This window comes from Dermochelys coriacea, chromosome 1 (genome assembly GCF_009764565.3).
Source record: "Dermochelys coriacea isolate rDerCor1 chromosome 1, rDerCor1.pri.v4, whole genome shotgun sequence".
Lineage (NCBI taxonomy): Eukaryota > Metazoa > Chordata > Testudines > Dermochelyidae > Dermochelys > Dermochelys coriacea.
This window is the reverse complement of record NC_050068.2, coordinates 172,307,550-172,333,888: the sequence shown is the minus strand read 5'-3', so window position 1 is coordinate 172,333,888 and position 26,339 is coordinate 172,307,550. Positions and strand designations below refer to the sequence as shown.

The window sequence follows — 26,339 nt, the reverse complement described above, 5'->3', positions numbered from 1 at the left end:
CGTGATCTCTAACTTACTCTTAGATTTCTTTCCTCCCACTGCTATAAATACTCTATTTTGGGAGATACTATGTTTAGCTGACACTCAATCTTTTTTGTGCTGCTTGTACAGTACATATCATACTGTGTGTAGGCATCTTTTAACTGATACATGCAGAATGTATTCATGCTGTATTTACATTGTATTTTTCAGCTCTTCTTCAAGTGACTATTTCACTTAGCAAGGTAGAGCTTAGCGTCGGCGAATCCAAATTCTTCACATGCACAGGTATGTATTTTATAATATCTCCAGGTATGTTTTGCTAAATTTTCAGATCAAACTTTTTCATAATTTGAATGTTATTAATTGGCTTAGAAATATTTATATTTAAAAGATATTGTTTCAATATTTGCATTGAATTCTGACTACTTGCATGTTGTGATAAATAGCAAGTCCTGTCTGGCTTCACATAATGTATGCTTTCAGTCTATAGGCTGTTGATTTCAGGTGCCAGACTAAATCACTTATTTTGAAATTGATTTCCATCAGTATAAATTATTTATGTATGTAAATTTTTGCTCTATTAATATAATTTTACTTGTCTAAACACTAATATTAGAATGAATATATAAGATCATAATTGAATCATTTTTGGTAAATAGCTAATGAATAAATTAGACATAGCATGCTGCTCTGAAGTTACACCTGAGTGACTGTTTCAGTATCCAACAGAGCATATGTAACCTGAAAAGTTAGAATTACTTTTTCTCATGAAATCAACTTTTTACCCAGGGAAAGTTTTAGCAGTTGTCAAGGTTCCTTCCCCACTCTGAACTCTAGGGTACAGATGTGGGGACCTGCATGAAAACCTCCTAAGCTTACTTTTACCAGCTTAGGTTAAAACTTCCCCAAGGTACAAACTATTTTACCTTTTGCGCTTGGACTTTCGCTGCCACCACCAAACATCTAACCAGTTTTTTTATTAGGAAAGAGCCATTTGGAAACATCTTTCCCCCCTAAATCTTCACCAAAACCTTGCACCCACCTTCCTCGGGAAGGTTTGGTAAAAAACCTCACCAATTTGCATAGGTGAACACAGACCCAAACCCTTGGATCTTAAGAACAATGAAAAAGCATTCAGTTTTCTTAAAAGAAGAATTTTAATAGAAGAGACAGTAAAAAGAATCACCTCTGTAAAATCAGGATGGTAAATACCTTACAGGGTAATTAGATTCAAAACATAGAGAATCCCTCTAGGCAAAACCTTAAGTTACAAAAAAACACAAAAACAGGAATATCCATTCTATTCAGCACAGCTTATTTTCTCAGCCATTTAGAGAAATCATAATCTAATGCATGTCTAACTAGATTACTTACTAAGTTCTAAGACTCCATTCCTGTTCTGTCCCTGGCAAAAGCATCACCCAGACAGACACAGACCCTTTGTTTCCTCCCCCCTGCTTTGAAAGTATCTTGTCTCTTCACAGCTGGAGTCATGGTTCTGCTATTAATTGACCATATTTTAAAAAAGTCAGGGAACCAGGAGGTTGAGTTTTATAAATCAAATTTGTGACTGATATGTTCAGCTTCTCTCAAGATGAGGCCAGTAAATTTTCTTAGAGATAATTTTATATATAATATAAAATGTGCATTTAGAGTTATGCCATCATTGTGGTCAAAATTATCCATGCATTAAGATGAGAATATTCATACTTGTTTTGTCAACTTGCTTAATCAATAGTCTGTAAACAATGTTACAGTTTTGTTGAGGTAACAGTGGAACTGCCATATCTTTTAAATGTTATTAGGTAAGAGTTCATTATTATTTTCAAATGACTCATCATCGGATGACTAAGAGTGTGCAAAATACGTGTCCTCATAAGCCTTGTTATCAACAACTATCTAGAACTCCAAACAGCCAAAAGCAGAGGACCAGATCAGAATCTTGTGTTGGTTCAGACTGATCCTGTGTCCTTTACCACTCCTGTCTCATTGGGGGACGTCTTAGATTTGCTGGCATATTCTCCTGTCCATTGTCCAGACAAGTCCATTGAACCTTTATGGAACTCTCAGCTGTCACTGCTCATTGGGGCATGCACCCTTTTTGAGCTCTTCACAGCTGACTGTCAGTCACCTGCAGAAACCAATCCCCACAGCCACAGGGTCAGGGAGGCTTTTCACTTACTTGGGAGACTCACCGATGTCATTCTCATAATCCATTGGGACAAAAAGGGTTCCAGGCTCTCCTCCCTTACCAGGGATGTGATCTGATGTCACATAGCTGCTATACAACAACCTCTGCAGAGACGTAAACTTCTCCACCTTGGGATTGTAGTTTTATTCCAAGTCAGGGGATGGTCTATGCAATTCTGTCATGCAGAATGTGGTAATAGCAGGATTTGATATTGAATCTGGCCCAATGTTATCTGAATATCTAGCATATAGTTGTATCTGAGGGGATTTATGCCAACCACTCAGGCAGTTAGATGGGTTACAGGTTATTCACTGTGAGTTAAAAAAAAAGAAAAAGAGGAAAAACAACTTCAACCAGCTAGAAATCAGATAGTTCTGAAAAGTATGATACAATTTTAAGTACTGTTCTTTGGATATAGGCCAGTGGTTGCTCACCAATTCCTGGCTCACTTAAAAACTTTAGTCCAATGGCAACTTAAAACTAGAATGTAACCATTAAATATGGAAACATGTAAATATTTAATCTTAAATACAAATATGTAAACATGTATCTGATTGCATCTATAATGTTGTGTAATGTACTTACAAATTTTGTTTTCCAAAATGTTTTTTGTTCCATAGACAATTATTAAAAAGAATTTTTTTCTAAAAAAACTCTCAAAATGAAGTTGTAATTCTGCTTCAAAATCAGTTTCTTTCTACTAATGTGATTATTACCATGGCTGAACACCATGGTAATTTGACATGTAACCAAAAACTTGCTTTTGGTTCAGATAGAATATAATGAAAACACATTTCTGAGGAAAAAAAAATCAGTAGAACACGTCAAAAAAAAGGGGGGTAGTTTCTGTTTTTTTTCATCTTTTTTTTTTAAATTTGAACACAGGCTGGGACCAAGAAGGACAAATTTGCTAGTACTTGAATATTACAGTATGTCATGGAGGAGGGAAAGTTCTCTGATTTTGGTCTTTGAATCTTGTAAAAAGGTTGTTCGGATTTTGTGTAAAGGTTTGATCCAAATCTTTTTTTTCTAAAATACCCATGGATATCCCAAATAGTTACTGGACAATGTAATTGGTGATATCTGGCTCAGCTGGATATATAAACATTTTCCTAATTCTTATTAATATCTCAAAATAGTTAAATTATGGCCATCAGACTTGCTGGTTTCTCTTTTGTCTGTCTTATAACTTGTGTTCCTCCTACAGACAAGGCAAGCTGGTTATTGCAAAGAAAGAACTCAACTGAATTACTTAGTGTCTATAGCTGAACTTTACTTTTTACATTGCTTTTTTTAGCAATTGGGGAGCCAGACAGTATAGATTGGTACAATCCACAAGGAGAGAAGATTGTTTCTAGTCAAAGAGTGGTCATTCAAAAAGAAGGTGTTAGATCACGGCTAACCATTTACAATGCAAATGTAGAAGATGCTGGGATATATCGGTGTCAAGCAACTGATGCAAAAGGACAGACTCAAGAAGCTACTGTTGTTTTGGAAATTTATCGTAAGTGAAACATAAAGGAAAAACTAACAATAAAAAGAGAGGATCTATTTTGAATTCCATTTGCTATACAGAAAATTAACACTAAATTAATATATACCCCTTCTCCATAAATCTCATTTTAGGAGCAATAGATTGTATCTGTTGCAGTCAAGCATATGTGCTGTGAAAAAGACTTGAATGGAATTGATATCCGGAGTACATTAATCCAGTATAGTATAGCATCAGTTACCTGATGTCTTGAAATACAAAGTCTTATCATGAGGATGTACTGTATATACCTTTCTATCATGAAAAGGACAAAATGTGTTTGTGAGGGAGATAGATCTGCACCAAAATAGATCCTCTTCCAATATTCAAATTGTGCATTGATTTGGAGTGCAAGAGACACAACATATACTGTTTAAAAGAGTTTGCAATGGCTTTTAAGTTATTTTTTTTTCCTGTTCTTGGTTGTATACGGGACTTATGTGACATAAAATCCTATATGTGATGAGGTATAAATATTTATAAACCACCGCGTACTATTATTTTTAAAATAGAGTTAAACAATTAATGGAGGATTATTTCTTCAAATGTAAATATACTGCATGATGCAAAATGAATATGTAAAAGCATCCTACAGAAACTTTGTCAAGTTGTAATTGACATCACTTTAAAAAGTACGGAATATTGAACTGAATTCTTTACATTATATTCTTTACAATTCGAAATATTTAATATGCAAAATACATAATACAGAAGAGGCTTAAGGCTAACACAAAACCAAAAAGAGGGGCCATATTGTGCCATTAGTATTTAAGCAGAATTCCTTATTGATTTGAATGATGACTTTTTCATAAATATTCATGACAGGATATGGTTCATGGTCAGGCCAAGACTTATGAACTAAAATGTGCCAGATAAATGCAAGATAAAATAGTAAAGTACTTTAACAGTGCAGCAGATATCAAATGATAGATCATTTTAAAAATAAATGTAATTGATAAAACCACCATTCAGGCTTATGATGACAGTTACAAGCAATTACATGATGGTTGCAAAGTTGGTAGTTTGAAGAACAGATTTCATAATCTGTAAAAGTCATCATTTTTATGCTTAACGCTGCCAGTCACTATACAAGGTGACTATTGTGTAAGGTAGAAATACTTTGAAAACTGTCAGGAAGAGACATAGTAGTTCTTTTTTTAAAAATAGTTCTCAGGATGGAAGAAAAAAATCATAAAAAGCCAGACACAAGATGTGAAGTCTAACAGAAATTTTGCCTGAAAGCTAGCACATTTAGGGCTAGATGATATGTTGCAGAGGATCAGCAAGATGATTTCCATTTGGGTCAGATCCTAAGCTCATTGATGTCAATGGGAGTTTTTCCATTGATTTTAATGGACATTGGATCAGTTTATTAGTATCATCTCCACAAGTGATGCACATGATAGCAGTCTGTGCTCTGGGTAGCACATGCACCGTTTACTCCAGCTCTCATATCTCTGAAAAGGGAACAGGGAGAGATAGGGGACAGAGATGTAGAGCTGCCCTTCTCCTTGTCTTTTATGACAGCCATGAACTGGAGTTGATGGATTGGAGGAAAGCAAAGCAATCTGCTCTGTCTAGAGGAGGCACATGTTTGTGCATTGTGCATATGCAGTGAGTTGCATAGACAGAGGATGTGTCACTGAGAAGCAGTTCCTCCAGAGCTCATCTTAGGTCTGTACAGTTCCACAGTAGTGCCTAAAGAAAGTGGTGGATTAAAAGCCACAGATTAGCTGTTGAGCTATTCTGCAATAAATATTAGGTTATTAGCTAAAATTAGGCAACCCTTACTCACACAACTGAATACTTACTTATGGTATTACCGCCCCAAGTATTCAAAAATCAGATCTCCAAAAAATGGGTCATATTGGCTAAAAAAATCTCACAATTTTAAAATAATTGGGTTTCTTATTATTTGCCTTTTGGGTTTTGAGCCAGTTGATGATGTCAGGCTTTTCTCCACAACATGATAGCTAGAAAGTCCTCCCCCAAACTATTCCTACCCCATGAAAACAGAAATTCTCACAATCACTTGCCTTCAGCAGCTGGGACTTGAAGAAAAACACCAAATAATTGAGTCAACAGGGCTACTCACTGGAGTAATTAATGCTCACAATATGAGTAAGAGTTCCACAGTTGGGCCTAAAAATGTTGAAAGCAAGAAGTAAGAAATTATTTTGTATATTCAAACTGAAGAGATTACTTCAAAGACTCTATCCCACATGGCATTCTCATAAACGAACTAGGGAATCTGGTCTAGATGAAATTACTATAAGGTGGATGCATAACGTGTTGAAATACCATACTCAAAGACTAGGTATTAATGGGTTGCTATCAAAATGAGAGGACATATATAATGGGGTCCTCTATGTGTCTGGCACTAATCAATCTTTTAATTAATGACTTGGATAATGGAGTGGACATATTGCATATAACATTTCTGGATGACACCAAATGGGAGGGATTGCAAGCACTCTGGAGGACAGGGTTAGAATTCAAAATTATCTTGATTAATTGGAGAATCGGTCTGAAATCAACAAGATGAGAGTCAATAATGACAAATGCAAAACACTACACTTAGGAAGGAGAAATCAAATGCACAAATAGAAACTGGGGAATAACTAGCTAGGTGATAGTTCTGTTAGCCAACAATACAATGCATTTGCAAAAACCATAAGCTAATATCACTCTGTGACATATTAACAGGAGTGTTCTACTAAACACAAGGGAGGTAATTATACCACTCTACTCTGCACTGGTGGGGCCTCAACTGGACTATTATGTCCAGTTTTGGACACCATGCTTTAAGGAAAAAGTGCACACATTGGAGAAAGTCTACAGAAGAACAAAAAACACTTTAAAGGGGGTTTAGAAAACCTACCATGTGAGGAAAGGTTAAGAAACCTGGGCATGTTTAGTCCTGGGAAAAGAACGCTGATGGGGGACCTCATAGTCTTCAAATACGTTAAGGGCTGTTGTAAAGCGGATGGTGACCAATTGTTCATCAAGTCCACAGAAACTAGGTGAAGTAATGGGCTTAATTTGCAGCATGGGAGATTTAGGTCAGATATTAGGAGATTTTTTCTAGCTGTAAGGATACTTCAGTACTGGAATTGGTTACATAAGTGGAGGTTGTGTAATCCCTTTCATTGGTGGTTTTAAAGAACAGGTTGGACAAACAACAGTAAGAGATGATCTTATTTGGCCTAACAGAGAGTGGTGGTGGAATGGACTAGATAATCTCTTGAGGTCCCTTGAGCTCCCTTCCAGCCCTACATTTCTATGATTCTAAGATATTATGCAATTATTTCTCAATGGAAATAGTGGAATTCTCATTACCAGGAACATTTATGCCTAGGCTGGCCAAAGCTATAGATAATACACTGGAACAGTCCTCTACTGCACTCACAGAAAAAATGAACTAGCTTTCACATCTCTAATTTCTATGATTTGATGCTGTATTCAGAGTAACTGTGCATGTAACTTGTATTGCTAAACAAAACAGGAAACTCTTCTTTCTTTTTTAGAAAAGCTCACTTTCCGAGACATAATAACCCCACAAGAATTCAGACAAGGAGAAGATGCTGAAGTGGTTTGTCATGTTACTAGTTCACCTGCACCTGTTGTCAGCTGGTTATATCGAAATGAGGAAGTCACAACTATTGCCGACAGTTAGTATTTTGGTAACTCTTTAAGTTATATGTTCTAATTATATATTAAAATATTATTTTAAAAGAAGCTATATCAAAACTGTAATGTGGGATAGCAGTGAAGAATTCCTAAGCATAAACTTTAATTTTATCTATGGATGTGGTAGATTCTCCATCACTTGAAGCTTTAAATCAAGACTAGATATCTTACTGAAGTGTATGCCTTCAGTTTCACTTTGGTTTCATATTAACCCAATAATCTTAAAGCAAAATTCAGCCAAGGACTGTCAGCCCATTTGTGAGCAATTTTTCACATGAGTAGGCCCACTGAAGCCAATAGAGCTACTTGAGCAAGTGAGTTCTCACCAACATGTTTCAGGATTGTACAGTTGGGTCTATAGAGTTGTGTATGATTTTCATTCCAAACCATAAGTCCTAGATCATCTTCTCTCCCCCATGCCTATTGCTCTCATGGGATGTGGTATACTAGTGGTCTTCAGTATCCACTACACACACTAGTCATGTCTTTAGGAGGCAGTTGACTGTCTCAATACTGCTTCTTATGCCTTTGTGGGGCAACACAATTATTATGTACCTCACAATGCACAGAAAACATCTTTGAAGAGCTATCTGCCTACCTGCCTGTCCTCTCACAGCTTTGGCATTAAAATGGACTAAAATGCAAGGTTGAGTTTGTACATCCCTCATGCTGGTCATTAAGATATGTTTTTTCATATTCTTTTTAATTCAAAATGAAATTAAAGTTTATTTAGTGGCGTGAAAGTATGGAACTGTAGCATCTCTAAGTTATGATTACAGTCAAAGAAGAGCAGATTTAATAAACCTATTAGGCTTTTTATTGTAAAGCTGAAAAATCACTTATTTGGGTGCTTTCAGATTCTTGTGTGAACCTCCATGGTACAAAAGCCAGGTAGAGTTTTAATTGGATTTGCTACTTACTTCCTATGTTTAATCTCTGTCGTTACCCACATAGTCACACGTGCAGAATTCATGGTGAAACAGTTACCTGTAGAAGAGCAATGCAACATTTTTATATAATTGAATTGTAAAAGAAGGTAAGGGTTAAAGGATTTTGGAACTAAAGAGTAGCTGAACAATTAAACAAGCAGCATTTTCTCAGTGTTACAGTTTAAAACCTACAAATGTGAGATTTTCTCCAAAAGATTAGGGATACTCTACAGTATGTTAATTTAATTTGCTTTTGCACTTCTGTTGTTCTGGTTACCAGTCAACCCTGTTTTAGAAGACTTAATCATAAAAAGAAAATCTTCAGAATTTTTTTCTTAAGATCATGCATTTTAAATTAATCTGAATTTTTTAAATATTTCAAGTGTGGCATGCTGCATTTCATTATGTAATTTTGAGTTTGTTTAATTTTCTTTTAAGATGTGACAGGACATAAAGCTGTTTGAGCCAGACAGATACAAAGTATTACGATTTTAAACAGTATATGGTTGAAAAATGGATTAAAAAAAACAGAAAATAATGTTGTTCCTTTATCCCCTGATCTTGCAGTGAGATCTCCTAGCACAGACTGTTATGCCCATACAAATGGGCATAAAACTCAAGAGGATTCTTTATGGACCTAAGATAGTAGCTCCTGCTGTAGGAATTGGGGCTTTAAATAGTATATAGCTAGAAGAGTTTGAGCTGTGTGAGTGTTCACAGTATCATCTGGACATACTACCATGGATGGTGGAGAAGAGATTATTCTCTAGTAACTAATTGATCATTATTCCTATAGTATATAATACTTACATTCATTAAATGTTATGTGTACTAAAAGATGAGTTTATTATAGAGATAAATATGCATTATTTTAATTGTCTTTTTCATTTTTTGTTTATAGAAAGCTTAAAATGTAGAATAATTTGACATCTGCTGTTGAAAGGATAATTTCAGTTATATTATGCAGCTTTTTATTGTGCACTGGGAAGCAGCTTCCATTTAAAATCTTTTTAGCACCTGCATTGTGGAGAGAGACACTGTGATTGGCTTTTTAGTTATAAAGTGAAAATATTTCTGCTATATGTGGCAAAGTGAATAAACCTCTCGGATATAATTTAGCACAATTAACTATGATTATTTAGACTGTACAAAGTCTTGGCAGTTCCTAATGCTTATATGTGCTATCCACACAGGAGACTGATCTGCTTACCAGAAAGGAAGGTTGTTTACTGAATCAGAAGTGAACATTTAAAGCAGGGGTCTCAAACTCAATTTACCTTAGGACCAATCCCAGTCCTCAGATCCTCCCAGCAGGCCAAAAATGTCACTGAAGATGGTGTTCAGAAAAGAAAACATTTATATTGTATTTTTTATTTTGAATTTCTCAGAAATAATAAAACTACCATACAACTTTATACAATTTGTTGCCTGCCAGAGAGTTTTTAGTTTTTGCCAGACACCTGGCAATGCTTCAGTTCTGTCAGTTTGTTGACATTTAGTTTCAGTGACTGAGCAGTTGAAACCTTCAGGATTGCAGCAAGGTGGGCATCAGATAGTTGTGTTTGGTATTTTGACTTGTTTATAGTCATTGTGGAAAAAAGTGAGGCTGCCTCCATGGCTGACAAGTGATGGTATCTCTATCCCTCTCCCCCAGCCAATGGGAGCTTCAGGGGTTGGCGCCTGCAGCAGACATTGCCGGCAGCATGTTTGCATGCATCTCTCCTCCGCAGGCCGCAGTGGGGAGGTTCTTGGGCCGCAGAAGGCCCACGGGCCGGAACTTTGAGACCCCTGATTTAAAGAATTGTTCCACAAGGAAGTGTAGAGCTGACTGGGAATGGCAACTCCTAATTCTAAAGTAGCTTTAATTCTCCCCCAAGAGTCAAACTCCTAGACATCTGTTCAGTCCTGATAGCTATAGTCCTCCTATTCATCTATGAAGGGAGGCAATGAGGGACAGAGAGGTCAGCTTTCCACCATCCTTTGACAAGGGAAATTAAATAAAATGACTGGGAGCCCATGACCTTGGAAAGAGCCCATGCTCTGTTAAAAGATTCTTTCTTGACTTGATGTTGTATCTTTAAAGCTGGATGTAAGAGCTCAATAGCTCAATGGAATGTAGATTGCTCTGAGCATGTTCTGTAGAGTTCCTGTAATGTCAGCCTCAAAAGCTTAATTGTTGTGAATCACAATTCCATTGTGCAGGTGGCAAGGGCCTGGTACTAGAGATGAAGGTGGCCTGCAACTGTTGTTTATAGATCACACCTTGTTCTGTTCACCAAGTCAGTGATTTACTCTTTATTTTTGCACAGCAAAATTGCTGCATAAGGAGTTAAGCACACTGCCCACTCCATAGTGCCTATCACAAATACCACAAGGCTATATGGAGGCATTCTCTGGGACTGATTGGAGTCAGCCACAAGAGGAACTAGCTACCAAAGGCTAGTCTGAACATCACCTGCACAAATCTTTCTATTCAACAGTCCAGTGCTCAATTGCATAGGTTTGTCATACATGCAGTTACCAGTTGCTGGATATGACATTGTTGTAAGATTCAGGATTACTGTATGTAAATGTTGTTTTGGTCTACATCATAACTGATTGTGGAGATATTGTAATGAAGGTGTACTGGTGTATCCGTCACCCCATCATGTATTGTGGTGTGCTGTTATATTATATATATTTCTTTTTGTCTGGTTTTTTTTTTTGGTGGGGGGGTTCTGATCATTTCAATACAGGGTATAACTCTCTTCAAAACCATCACAATTTAGGTCTGTAAGAGATTCTTCAGACTGTTAGAATTACAGGTGTGCAAACCATTCCAACTTCAATACAAAAAAAGTTTGCAGAATTTTTTGTGGAAACTGGTTTGTATGGTTTTTCAACCCATTCATAGTTCTTCATACGGGATCACTGCTTCACAAAACATGAAAGAGGAAGTAGGCTTGCCTCCTGATCTTACAACAGAAGTCTTATTTCAGAGAGAAAAACTTCTCCTTTTAAAAGTACGATAAACATGATACATGAGCCAAAATATAAAATAGTGCCTAATATCAGGCCAATTACAGGAGAAATATAAGGGCCTGCTTCAGGAACATATTCTAAGGGACTAGGTCTGATACAACAAGACAACTTTGATTTCAAGAGATTTTCCCAATCAGAAATCTAGATATAAATATGGGAGCCAGTATATAAAATATAAGGAAAAATTTCCAATAACGGTGGAATTACAAGTATGCTAGGACTCTGCTTTCTAAGGTTCTTCCCTTGACATTTCAAGATAGATTATGATGACTTTATTTTATTTATCAAAAAGCTTAAACAAACTGCAGCCTCTCTCATTCTGAGATTACAAATGAAAAAGACTTCTATTGAACTGGGCTGACTCTATTGGACTGATCATATTGGATAGGCTCAACCAATTTAGGGCCATTGAAAAAATGCCATGTGATTTGCACCCAATGACCTATCTCAGTGATCTTGGCTCAAACGACATTATGAATGTCGTAGAGTGAACCAATAAACAGAGAGGAGGGTTGAGGTTATAAAAAGCTTCTGCTGATAGCTTGAAGAAACAACATTTATGAAAGCCATCACTGTTTCCTGGAAACAAGCTGAACACAAACCCAGGATGGTTTTGAGTATTTTTCTGCTTTAAATCAAGAGTTTACACACCTCTAGTTAGAACTGTGCAGCTATGGGAAGGAAAATGGTGCATTCTTGTGTGCACTCTGGGTGAAATTCATCCTGATACAGAGAGTCTGCATAAGTCCTTTTAAGTGGGAGTTTAGTGGTGTTGGCTGCCATCACATAAGTGAATTTCACCCTTTCTCTGGAAAACTACTGTACCCAGGCTGGGCTGGTTGCTGCTTTCAGGCCTTGCTTCTAAAAGGAAATTTTAGGGTGGGGCGAGGGGGATGACCATAAAACACTCATACTACTATTGTTTCAGCTGCATCAGTGACAGAACTGGTGGAAGCCCTAATGGTTTCAAGGACTTCCAGCATTTTGTCCTCAGCAAGTCTTTCGTGGAGGTGCCTTGTTAGCTCTCCAGCACGTTTTTGTGTGGGCTTCACGCTTGTCTACTGATTTAGCTATGGGTATTCACATCCTGCTTTGGGTATGTCTACACTGCAGTAAAAGACCCGTGGCTGGCCCAGGTCAGCTGACTCAGGATCAGGGGTCTTAGGCTGTGGGGCTATAAAATTAAATGTAGACATTTGGGCTCAGGCCAGACTTTGGGTTCTGGGATCATGTGAGCAGGGAGAGTCTGAAAGCCCAGGCTCCAGCCTAAGTCCAAACATCTATACTGCAATTTTACAGCCCATTAGCCCGAGCCCTTTGAGCTGAAGTCAACTGTCCTGGGGCCGCTTCAGGTTTTTAATTGCAGTATAGACATACCCTTAGTGTCCTAGGCCAGTGTTTCCCAAATTTGGGATGCCACTTGTTCAGGGAAAGCCCCATGGGGGCCTGGCTGGTTTGTTTACCTGCTGCGTGCACAGGTTCGGCTGATTATGGCTTCCACTGGCCGCAGTTCATTGTGCGCAGCCAATGGGGGCTGCGGGAAGTGTCACGGGCCAGGGGAAAGCCCACCAGGGGTTTTCCCTGAACAAGCAGAATCCCAAGTTTGGGAAACCGTGGCCTAGGCTATAGTGAATGTTGTTGACTGTCATGTGTGATGAGCTGGCATTGTCTGGTGGCTGTTAACTGCCCACATCCATTGACTGTGATCCCCTTACAAAAGAATACAGTTTATATATTTGTGAACCTATGGGTATATCATATATAGTACTTTATGGGATGTATCATAAAGTACTACTTGTATAAACATGGTGTCCACTAGAGCAGTTGGATGCTCTGAAATTTGCTCTGAGCATACTATTATTTATGTGAATCACATTATCCAGGCCTATTGCATGACTGCAAACTTCAGGTGAGTTTACTGGTTCAGCCTGACTTTACATAATTACTATGCAAGGTAGATAACAATTCTTTTAAATATTTGGTGTTATGTCTTGAAAGGCAGTAATTCTTTCCACCTCTATCAGTGGATATGTCATGCAGAGTGCTGTGTGGCTTTTCTGAGAAATCATTTCAATTAACTTTCCACTCTTTTTCAACTTTCTGATAGGTATTGTATGTGCTGTGTATTAATCTGTCTGCCTAAATGCTAGGTAGTATGGGATGTAGAAAGAGCTTTGTTCATCTAATCAACCTAATTTACTCATAAGAATTTCTCCTGTTATTATACACACATTTCTCCAGTCTATCCCATGACAAGATTAGGGTATTTATGGTGTTCCGCAGTCACCCAACGTTAGAATTCATTTTCATTTCATTTTCTTTGATGAAATCGAAATAGCCTCCTTAGCTGAAAAGGCCTGGTGGTTGACAGAACATCCAGCCAGCAGGGATGAAGCTTTTCTTATATTAAATTAATCCTCTGAACAGCACTTTGAAAATGTTTGAAAATGTATATTTTTTATGATCTAAGAATTGTGTTTCAAGAAATAAAAAGCTAACAAAAGTTTAAAGAGATAAATTATACACCCTCCCCTCCCACACACACCCCTTTTGAAAGAGAGAACATTTTGAAGGGTGACTGTCAGAGGATCACACCAGGAAATGGGTTTTACTTCTAGGTATATTGGATTGTGACTCTTATTGATTTGAAAATCAGTGATTAGATCTTAATGGCCAGTGTCTTTCTTCATGATATACTTAGAACTCGACAAAGGGAGTGGAGCACCAGGACCCCAGTTCAGCAAATCCCTTAAGCACATGCTTAAACACTTGGTTAAGTGTTTTGCTGAGTTGAGGCCCATGTATACAGTAACCACGAGAACCACATATAGTGACCTAAGGAGGAATTTGTCTCTTAAAAGGCATGAGCTGATAATGGCTGATTTAGACTGAGGGACTTGAAAAATTAAATACATCTGCCTCTTATATCTGCAGGGTGCTAAGTGTGGTGACTCTGATCCAAGAAAATGCTTAAGTGCATGCTTAGGCCCAATTCAGCAAAGCACTTAAGCTATGTAACTTGGAAGTCAATGAGACTTAACCACTTGCTTAAAGTTCAACGTGTGCTTACGTGCTTTGCTGGATTAGGATTGGTGTATCGAGCATCTTGAAATGCCAAGCTCACAGTGAGAGACATGATCAGGGGTCATAATATGTAAGAGAAATAGTTTTAATATAATTTTTTGGCTGAAACTGAAAGAGCCTGTACAAACAGTTGTTTAGTAAGAACAGAGACAACTAGTACATAGAAGAACATTATCTAGTTCCATCTGTACAATTTTAAGGTCTGATGTGTTGACATTTCTATGTTTCTCTAATCCTTTTACCAGTCTAGGGTAAATAAGCATCTCATTCATTTTGTAATAATTTGAGTCAGATTCTTAGTTTTACAAAAGACATTAAATAAGCTAAGGATTCTACTTCTGGGCTAACCGATTACAATATTCTATTTTTCCAGATGCCAAAAACAAAAGTTGCACATTTTTTCACAATATTATCACCATATCATCTACAATAAGATCCCAGTCCTGCAACTTGTTTCATATTGGTGAACACCTTTCAAAGTCGGCAAAGTTCTGTGGGGTCTGCCTGCACATAATGAGTTGCAGAATTGGGACATAAATGATGTCATATTGCTTGAAATCCTAGCCATATCAAAGCCAGTGTGAGTTTTATCATTGATTTAAATAGAGCCAAGATTTCACCCATTAACATTAATTTGGAAAAGCAGGGTTCTCAGGGTAATTGGTCCTTGACAAGAACTGAGTAGGGTATGAGGGAAGATGCATGTAATATATCTTATTTAAAAAAAAATAGCACAGCATTGAATATTTGGTTGAATGTACTATAGGTATATTGTGCTTCTGTTGGCATTGCAGTAACAAGTCTGGAATAAAAATGTACAGAAGAACAATTTTCATTTTATATAGAAAAAATCCTAACTGAATTTAAATAAAAGATAAACCAATGTGTTTTGGGGTGAAATAACTTAGCTTATGATATTACATTTTAATTTTAAATTGAAAGTGTTTTGTTGATGAACTATTTGATCTCATTAGACAAGTTCATTTATCTTAGTAATTTAAATTAGTATTCCCAAAATTGTCTTAATTTACCAATATCACTTTATTCCTTACATGCCTTTGTAGATCGATTTGTGATGTTACCAAACAACAAGCTCCAAATTCTTAATATCAATAAAAGTGATGAAGGAATATATAGATGTGAAGGAAGAGTGGAAGCTAGAGGAGAAATTGACTTTCGGGATATCACAGTTATCGTGAATGGTAAGATGTATAGTGATTTTTCTGAAGTTGAAATGAGGTCTTACTTTCATTGATTATAACATTATTTAAACAAGGTTCATCATCTTCTATGAAATCTTAATTAGGCCACGTATTGCAGGATCGCTACATACTATAGTTGTTGCATTGTTTTTCTTTAAATAGAAATTGAGTTGTTTACTGTTTACAATTTGTACATTTTGAGGTTTACCTTATGTGGGTTGTTATGTTTAATTTAATATAATTATGTAGTTAAGGAGATGTCATATCTCCTTTAATGGTATAAATGTATGTAAATGTTATGTGTAAATGTAGTGGTTTAAAAAAATATCTTTCACAGGATATAGCCAACCACACCAAGATCAGAGTTCAGATTATAACATGCCATAATTTAGCTAGGTGTATATCTTTCAATGCATGTCATGTTTTGTTATAAACCACTTCATTTTATGCAGTTATTCAGTTTCACAGTAACACAGTTATTTTATGAATTGTCAGTATTTAAAACCTGGTTAAACACCATGAACATAATTTTTAACTGTAGGACTACAGTTGAATTAACTGGATACGCCATTGAACATTGCCACTATTATTTAAGTCATAATAAATTTTAACAATTTATTAGAAACCCTTTTAACAAGGAATATGAAAGTGCAAGCATAAAATTGAATATGTAGGTTGACCTCACTGTTAAAGTCAGTGTCAGCACAATAAAACATATGTGAATGGGTCTCTATTCACTTGTTGGCCAGCAAGGTTCTATCTAACTTAGGTATTTCTATTATACTAGCTCCTTAGTATCTAAGTGCCATTTCTAATATCTTGTTTCTGAATGACCCTGTCATGCAAATTCTTACTCACTTGAGTATCAGTGAAACTATTGAAGTCTGGACTGCTCGTGTGAGTAAAGGTTACTCATTGCACGGGCATTCCTTGAATCCACAACGGTAAACAATAGCTGTGATATTTAAAGCAATACATCTTTAGATTGTTATCAATAGTGCACGGAAAGGGAGTGGGAGGGAGGGCAGAAGATTGTGCTGTGCCCCAATTGAAGAGTATAGGAGTGTGCATGCTGTGTGTATATAAGGGGAAATGTTTCCCTCTGCTTCCTCTGTGTGCAATACTCCTGTGTCCTGGCTATGTGCAATTCCCATAGTCTAGCCTATAGTATTTTACTATATCACAGTATTTCTACATGTACGCCTACATTTGAGCTGGGACGTGTGATTCTCAACTCACATAGACTTATCTGTGCTAGCTTGGCTCAAACTAGTGCACTAAAAATAGCAGTGTGGCTGGGGTTGCATGGGCAGTGGCTTGAGCTAGCTGCCTGAGTACGTATCCACCCGGTCCCACCACATATATACAGGGAGCTAGACTGGCCACCACCAATGTTACCTGTCTACACTGCTGGGTTTTTTAGCATACTAGCTCCAGCAGAGCTAGCATTGGTAAGTCTATATGAGCTGGGAAGCACATGCCCACTTCAAACGTAGACATACCCTATATAGCTGGGTGTCTCTTACTTGGAAAAAAAAATTCTTGACTATAATATATAATAAAGGGGATTTGAAGAGGATAAAAAAGCTATACAGCCTATAATGCATTGAATGCTCCAGATATCCTTGAGTGTTTCACAAAGTAAATGAAATAAATGCTGTTAGTCCCATCACTGGGTACAGAAAAAGAGCAACCATTACGCAGTGAGTTCACTCACAGCATGGATATTGGAACATAATTTATCAAGACAGGTAATTGTTGACCTGAACACTGGAGTTATCTCCTTCTCATTTTGAAGAGTGCTATGAAATCTTTCACTTCATACTGGACTTTTAAAAAGAGATGTAGAGGAAGGCTGTGTCTGGCACAACGTATTGCATTAAAAATGGTGGGCCAAATTCTAACCTGGTGTGAGTGAAAGATGTCAGTAGAGTTGTACCTCTTCATACTCAGTCTGAATCTGGTCCAACATCTTTATCAGTGAACAGCTTTGAATAGCTTTGAACTCAGTGTTATGATCTAGAGGCAAAAGAGTTACCAACTGAGGAACACTAAGCATTTCACATTATAGAGTGATATTGATTAATGCCATCTCCTGCTTGATTTATCAGGATGACTGGCTTCTGTAAGATGAAGCTAAGTGTACTAAATCTATTTCCAACTCTGTCCGTAAAGTAACATTACAAATAAATAAATACATTGCAATGACACCGAACAAGAAAGGAAAATGTCTATGAATCTGTTTCAGCAAAAATGCATCGATTTTCTCTACTGTAAAACCTTCACAAGAGCAGCCCCACAGTACCTTCTCCTCTTCCATAAATTAAAAATGGGATAGTCAGATAGTTAAAATAATAATAAAAAAGTGTAGGAGAGCTATGCAGGAGGGTTTTTTTGTGCATGGATACTGTCCAGCTTTGGAGCTTTGTGAAATCTTCAATTTTATTTTTAATACTGTTTTAATTGAGTTCTTCAGGAAAAGGTGAACTGGGGAGCAGAAGGTGCAGAAATAGCTGATGCTGTACGTCAACTCACCTTTTCCCCCTTCTTAATCATCCTGGCCTCCAGCATCTCTCTGTTCCACCTATATAGAGTCCTTACCCATCCTTTACTGCAGGAGCCCCCTGATTGTTTTCTAGACTCTTCTCTTGCCCAACCCTTCATGGCTCCTTGGACATTTGAATTCTTGGTACTAGGGAAGTGCCAGAATGGAGAGCAAATAGGTAAAGAAGCCAGTTTTAAAAGGGAACAAATTGCACATATATGGATCTCTCTAAGCAATAATTATTAGAGTACTTTAAAATGTTTTGGAGAGTTAGAGCAACTCTTCAAGGGTTAAAGCACCTATCAAATATATAAATACTGTAATATTAATTCACTGTAGTATGAGATATCAGGAGCAAAAATAAACAACATACACTAAGCAGTGTTTCCCAAACTTTTTCTGCCGCTTGTGCAGGGAAAGCCCCTGGTGGGCCGGGCCGGTTTGTTAACCTGCTGCGTCCGCAGGTTGGGCCGATCCTGGCTCCCACAGGCCGCGGTTCGCTGCTCCAGGCCAATGGGGCAGTGGGAAGTGGCGGCCAGCACATTCCTCAGCCCACGCCACTTCCCACAGCCCCCATTGGCCTGGAGCAGCGAACCGCGGCCAGTGGGAGCCGCGATGGGCCCAACCTGCGGAGGCGGCAGGTAAATAAACTGTCCCGGCCTGCCAGGGGCTTTCCCTGCACAAGCGGCAGAACAAGTTTGGGAAACACTGTACTAAAGTACTTGATACTGTTATGAATACTATCTCATAAATACCTAAAATGGACAGACTTAGGTTCATCATTTTAATGGTGGTTATAGTATCAGTCTTATACTGGAAGGCTGAAGTATAGCACTTGGTCATATTTGCCTATTTTAAAATATAGATAATCTTCAGAATATAGAATTTCCCTCATTTAAGTGGCTGCTTTCATGCCACTTTGCAAGTTATCTTGAGAAATCACATACACTAAGAAGGATTTGACTGTGTTGGTACTGGCTAGCCATGAGGGAAACCCAGGAAGCTACTTGAAGTATTTGTAATTCAGGAGATGACACTTGTCCCTCTAAGTCAGTGTTGTTATCATTTATTCAGTTCTGTGGGTATGCGTAGCTCATTATAGACAAATAAACATGTAGTCAATAATGAACAATGTCCCAACATGGGATTAGAATTTACTGTAGTATTAAGAGAACTGTCTTTCAAAGGAGGTACAAAACTTAGGTGCTGGTCCCTTGATACCTTTAAAGATTCCACAGTGCTTTTCTTAAGAGCCAAGTTATTAAGTCAAGTGTCCCTAATGAAATATTGACCCAGGAAGCAATTACATCCCACCTACCTAAATTCTCCCTGCAATTTCACTTGGAAAATATTTTCTTCTTCACATACTGGTCTAAAATGTTGTGTAGTGTTGATGAGTGCTATTAAATCATTGATGAATTTCAACAGAGATGTGGATAAATATCAGTTGTATGTTATTTGAAGGGATCAAAGGGTAAAGATTATTTGTAAAGTGCTTTGGATTCCTTTTGGGATGAAAAAGTACTACATAAATTGAAGATCATTCTCATTGTGAGACAGTAACACTTATACTGATTTGGATTAAATAAAGATCAAAGCCTACATTTTTAAAATGTAACAATCTGATGTTTTCTGAAAAAAATTCACCTTTTAAAGTTACATTCAAGTAAGGAAAATATTTAGATGTTGACAATAAATTGAAAAATATACTGAGGTTGCAGAGGTGGGGTCTTCTAACAAAAGTGGAGCTCAAAAGTATTTGCTCTGAAGAGTGTCTAACAGTCTTTCTTTTATACTCAAGGGGCGGGACTAAGTGCTAGTCTGGAGTGGAGATATAATAGTTGAGTCATGCAGCTAGCAGGTTAGGACTGGATACCTGTAGGGAATGGGATAACAGTAGAGTCTGGTAAATGGAAAGAGGTGATATGGTCCAGAGGGGTACTTGGATCGAGGTAGAGATATTCTGGGGATTGTGAGAATGACTCACAATGAATGAATGGGAAGCAGAGAGGACAAGATTATGTACAGGTAACAGAAGTACAGCAGACAGTAGTGTTAGTGGAGAAAGGAGTCTTTAGGAGGCACTTATCATACAAGGTAGGAAAACTCAGAAGATGAATTGGGGTAAGAGAGTTGATGCATGTGAATGAGAAGGAGGTAAAGGGGATAGTTTGGCAGAAGGGCTTGTGGTCAGGTGTTGGATGGGCAACTGAAAGTGTGGCATTGATAGGGCTCTGCATACAACACAATACCTATTTGTTTAAACAAATTTGTCCATAGCTTGGCACTGTAGATGAAAAACAAACCTTCAGGGCTTTAAGGTTTAATTACTGAATGATTAGTCCTTCTGGTTGTTGGAAATGCAGTATTCTATTGTGATTTTTTTTAATTTAATTTTAATTTTTTGTATTTTTTTTACTTCTTTATGTAAATTACAGGTTCTTTTAGACCAAAAGAGGTTTAACCTAGGCATCTTTCAAGACCAATACATTTTTCAGACCATAAAAATAAGTGGGTCCTATGCATTACCACTAGGGTAGCCTGGGATATAGATTTGTATTTCATTGAATATCCATCCACTACATAGATAAGAAATGCAGATAATAATATTGATTAACACCTCTCCCCCTTTAGTATTTTATAGAACTGTAATAACTGTGAGTCCTGTCCTGCAAGGCAATGAGCACCCTGAGCTGACATTGGCTTCAGTAAAAGCTCTCAAGTATCTATCAAGGCTCAGTCTCTTGTAGGATTTGGGCTTTTGCTGAAATGTAGGGAACATTGGACCAGATCCTCAGCTTGTGTAAATCAATGAATCCCAATTTTATCAATGGTCCTTTCACAATTTACACCAGCTAGGGATCTAGCCCTCTATGTTTAAAAAGGGCTCATGGGCTCTTAGGTTAAAATGTTCTTGAAACATAAACTATCCATATAAAAGTCTGCTGTCATGTTTGAGACTGGTAGAGTTAAAGAAATACCAAGGAAAATTTGTCAAGTTAAAAATATACAGCATGTCATTTCACTTCACGTCTCGACTCCAATTCCTATGTACATGGGGTAAGAATGCCAGCAATTCTTTGCCACTCTGGTCTATAGCACAGGTTCATAGATCTTGTGATTCCAGTCCTTTTCTCTTCAAACTTAACTTGACAAAGTCATTCATGTATCCTTGATCTTCCACATCCTTTCCTGCTGTCCTATTTCTCCCATTTTTCTTCTTCTCCTGTCTCTACTTGTATAACTTCATGGTTTTTGGGGTTTAACTTCAAACCATGGTCTTCAAAAACAGATGCCTGCTCTGATACCATATTTACCAGTCCCTCTTTTCTGTCAATCAGAAGGGCCAGATCTTCAGTATACATTTGTTTTCTCTGTGTCTCTACAGTCTTGATTCTCCTACTAATTAACTCAATAACTAGAATGAAGAGAAGTGTACTCCGCACACTGCTCTGTCTCAATCCCACTATCATGCCAAAACTCTTTGAAATTCCATGTATTATTAACACCATAACTCTTGAGGCTCTATACACTTCCTTTATCACATCCACTTCTTGAAGCCCCCCTTCCATCCACCTCCACAGTCCAAATACTAACTCCCACAAAACCAAGTCATATGCTTTCTCAAGATTAATAATTGCTACATAGCAGTTATGCCCTCCGTTTATCATTCTTTCAGACTTTGGTGTCATTGCAAATATGAACAAATGCACCAAGTAAAGAAACTATTTTAGAAAATGTCATTGTGAATACAATAGAAAGATTTTGCATTCTGATTCTGTTGTGCAGTCAAGAAGAATGATATGCTTATTACTATTTCAGGCTTGATAATGAAGGAACAAGCAACTTACAGGGAGAATGAAAATTGCATGATAGTGTCATTTTTGCACAGATCCTGGGGCAACACAAAGGAGCCTTAGAACAAACCAAGAGGACCACTTGATGATTCCCGCTTGGTTGCGGCCACATCATCTCTCCCACCTGGATGATTCTTGGCAGCCAGAAATGTCTCTTGGGACAGTTGGCAGCTATTGTAATGTAGAACATCCACTGTAAACTGGTGGACCAGGCTAGTGCCTGCCATCCATTGAATAATGGGGAAAGTAAAGTGGTTCAAATCATCCATTAAGCTTTCCAGAGACACACAGCAGTTTTGGCCCAAATGGTCAAACCTGCATGCCTAAAATTAGGCACCAGCCTCCATATTTAGGCACCTAGATGCATAGCCTGATTTTCACAGTTGTTGAGCACCTGCAGTTGTCATTGACTTTAATAGGAGATTAATTTTGGATATCCAGATTTGAAATGTGTGGCCCTTTTGTTTAGTATAAGTATTTTGTAAATATAAGTATTTTGTAAATTTAACATATGTAGTTAAATAAATGGAACACCCAACAAACCAACCAAAGTTATACATGAAGGCACCCCAGATCTGGGCTCAGTGCATAAAACAGTGATATTTACCTGAGCAGTAATTGATACCTTACAGACTGAAAAAGGCTTTTTGAACCCAAATGACAGAATTTTGGGGGGGGGAGTGGGGACATGAAGAGGAGATCAGAACATAACATTTTTTTTTATTTGACACACTGAGTTTTGCATCATTGAAAATGCAGAATTCTTGCTTTGTAACTATGACATAAGGCGAAAAATAATCCAGAACTAGAATATAAATCTTAAGCTCTCATAGCTTGAGTTGATTGTGTTGTAGAGATGATTCCCTCCGTTTTGGGGAGTGGATGAATGGTGTATCTGTTCAAAAACCCTTCCTCCCTCACTCCCCCCCCCCAGCACCCCTCAGTGTCTAATGGAGAAAGGGATTGCAGTCATAGAGGAGACTAATTCAAGTGTTAGGCTGGTTGTCATAACATTGCCTTACTATAGGTAGAATAGATGCAAATGGCAAACTAAAATGAAGGGATGAGTTGAAACCCAACAGCATCTCTTCATACGAGTGAATGTCAGGTCAATTGCTTATGGAAAAAATAAGTCTATTTAGTATTCAATGTTCTGGCCACAGTTGGATGAGAGAGAGACTCTGCTGAATATCTTGATAGCTTGGTTTTCAAACTACATTAAAACTAAATAAAAATCCTCCTTTTGAATTTGTGAGAAGAGGAAAATGCAGTGAATGTCCTGAAAAAAAGTTTTGTAATATATCTGTCTAGATAATTGACAGTCAACTGTGGAGGTTCCTTGTTCTGGGAATACAAAATTTCTATGTCCAATTATAAACATGATACAATAAAAAGTATAACTTATTGGCATATTATTATTGCACCACTTGAATATCTCATTTCAGGAAACAGTGGTCAGAAAAATAATGCAGTACTTTGTGATGGAAAGAGCTGATGTTATTGTGCTCTTGTAATTTGTATCTATGACCAGGAAGACAGTATAATTGGCGCTTACTATCTGAAGACAAAATTTTCATTATCATCTTCCTGTCTTCAGTCATTACATTCCAATATTTGATTAGGGATGCATACCTTCTCTCCAGAATTTTCTTCACAGAAAGTCAGGTGCATTGTCTGAAATATATTAAAAATAGAACATCTGAAATGTACATTTGCACATCAGAACCTGATTTCACTTTGATTTACGAAGAGAGAGGTTTCCTCAGAGCATAGTGCACCCAGTTTGGTTGGTGTCATTGAATAAGGTTGGAGCTTGCTTTTTCTCAGGATTATTCTAGTACCTGAAATGGTGCTTATGTACTTTTTGCCATTTATTCCCACTGTATATTGTACAGACATGATGGGACAAGAAATAAATTTATCTTCACATCACATGCTGATACAGGGCAACTAAATTACAGTTGACAGACGACATGAATGCTAGTACAGATGGGCAGTAAGGGCCTCATACTGTTCTCATTAAAGTCAATGACAACAGGCTTGTTGACTTCAATGGGAGAAGAAGAGGCCTAATGTACTGCCACTTGTTCTCTGTCATTGGAGCTAGGGTGTGGGAAACATCTAGAACACTATTATAGGTATTTTAGGACTTTATATTGCCACCCATCAGTGTAGTATCTCAACACAATTCTGTGCTGAACCTGTACCTTACATTCGTGTTAGAATATTTTAGTGGTAATTTATTTCAGTCTGATTACTGAGCTATTTCTCACTTCTCTGGGTGTCCTTGAAAGCAGGGCTGGAATTTAGAACTTCTGGTTAATGAAAATTCATAGGACCTGTTGATCTTACATCACTTTCCATCCTTCAGTTCATTTATTTTTCTAGTTTTAAAGTCAAAATTGTATAGAATATATATTAGTTTTTAATCGGTTATATATATCTTATCTTGAAATATATATATATATACTGACATTAACCAATTAAAAACTAATCCTTCCAAGCCTAATTATAAGGTATGTGTTTCCTGATGATCTCTCTTCCACAAATTATTCTCTCTAATTAGTGTTCATGATGACAAGGAAAAGATGTATTCTGAACCCTCCAAGAACTGATTTAGCATTGAATGGCTATTCAGTGGATTGGTTATCTTGAGTTTATTGTACAATAGGTGAAATGCTAACAAAATCCAGGTCAGCAAATAAAAGTTAAAAAGCAATTTTTTTAAAAGAAAATGTGTTTGATATATAAATGTTAGTTTCTGGAGTTTTGAGTTTGTTGTTTTTCTCTTAGGCTCCTTCTTTATTACCATCTTGTCTGAATGGTACCTAATAGACTTGTCCAAAAATAAAATTACAGATCAGTCAAGAAAGATGGGAAACTCAAATGTTTGCCAGCCTTGGGCCTACAAAGAAAGAATGAGACTTAGAATAAAATTACTTCATTATATCTCTTTTTGATCATTTAAAATGATTAAACAAGTTTCTGAATTGAGTCCATAATCTTCAAATTCTTGATTTCAGTGGAGTTTGTGGTCAATGGAGAACTTGCTGTTAGTCCACAAAGAGCTGTCTGATTACCTGGAGTTGGTTCCTGTTCAGGTCCAGGAGCTAGTGCATAACACAAAAGAGCTAGAAATTCATTAAACACATGCCTAATATTTTTCTATATAAGAAATTTCTGTAATTGCCAGAGAGATGTTTTGAAATTGAAAGTGGGAGGCAGTGATCTGTCTGAGAAAGTAGAGTCTTTGGCTTAAAAAAAAAGGGCTTGATTCTCTCTTTCGGCCAAGCAGAGCTTGGATACAGTGGAGGGAGGAGACTGACAGGGAGCTGTTTGTGGTTCCCTGATCCTCACCCAACAGCCACCACATAAGTTAAAGCTGCAGCTCTAAGTTATCCTGCTGACAGGATATCCTTGCCAGCAGAGAATTGGGCTTGGTGGAAAATAGCTCTTCCGTTGTCTCTGTTCTGCCCTTTTCTAACACACCCTCTTCCTTTCCTTATTCTGTGGGGTGGCATTACAACACAGCCAGTATAGAAGTCAGGCAGCAGAGCAAAGTGAACTTGATGCCACAAAATTCAGGACAAAGTCACTGAACTTCTCTTTGGTACAGTACAAGCAAAGAACACATGCAATTTCAAATCTGCTTGGCCACAGAGGATTTGGGATTTTTGATTACCTATCAGAGATGTCTAACTATGACTTCTCTAATTATATAATAGATGCTTTTAGTTCATCTTGAGTATGAATTTTGTGGAAATTAACATTCATACCATCTATCTTAAGCCCATTCCAGTAGAATAATAAAATTAGTGTCATGAATGAAGATATTAAATTACATCTTCTGCTTTGTTTCTTGAAACAGCTTTTTATTATGAATATTGGTGAGTGTTCAGTGCAAATTACTGTTTTAGTAATAACTGCATTATGTCAAAAATGCAAAATATGCAATTCTCAGGACACAATAATTAGTTAGAATTTTTGGAAATGTAATTTTAGATATGGATTGTATATGCAGAACTCTAGCACAATGTATCATTTTAAGCTGATGATATTCCCATCCAGAAAATATACTATAGTTTGTTTAGAAGAATTAAATATGTTTAATCAAGAAGAACATTATGGGTTAACATCTAATTTGAAAATGCTGTCTCACATCAGTGCATGGTTGCCTCTCAGCCTCTCAGACGATTGTGTCAGAGGGAAGAGAAAAGAGAGACATTTTCATTTCAGGTAGTTTAATTAACACTAATCAGTCTCTCTGCACTGACTTGCACACAATAGCTATGGTCCTTTAGCTACTT

At 37.2% G+C, this 26,339-nt stretch overlaps 1 protein-coding gene across 4 annotated transcripts in view; it reads left to right on the top strand.

The window, feature by feature from the left end:
* Positions 1-26,339, top strand: part of NCAM2 (neural cell adhesion molecule 2) — a 530,111-nt gene that overhangs the window by 286,649 nt on the left and 217,123 nt on the right. For all 4 annotated transcript variants that reach the window (XR_006279367.1, XM_038379539.2, XM_038379548.2 and 1 more), the window contains exons 2-5: positions 193-267; positions 3,471-3,677; positions 7,232-7,375; positions 15,493-15,630. Coding sequence is in view for 3 of the 4 variants with exons in the window: in XM_038379539.2 (XP_038235467.1) it covers positions 193-267; positions 3,471-3,677; positions 7,232-7,375; positions 15,493-15,630 (564 nt within the window). In the remaining variant the exon portion in view is untranslated. The remainder of the gene's footprint in view (positions 1-192; positions 268-3,470; positions 3,678-7,231; positions 7,376-15,492; positions 15,631-26,339) is intronic.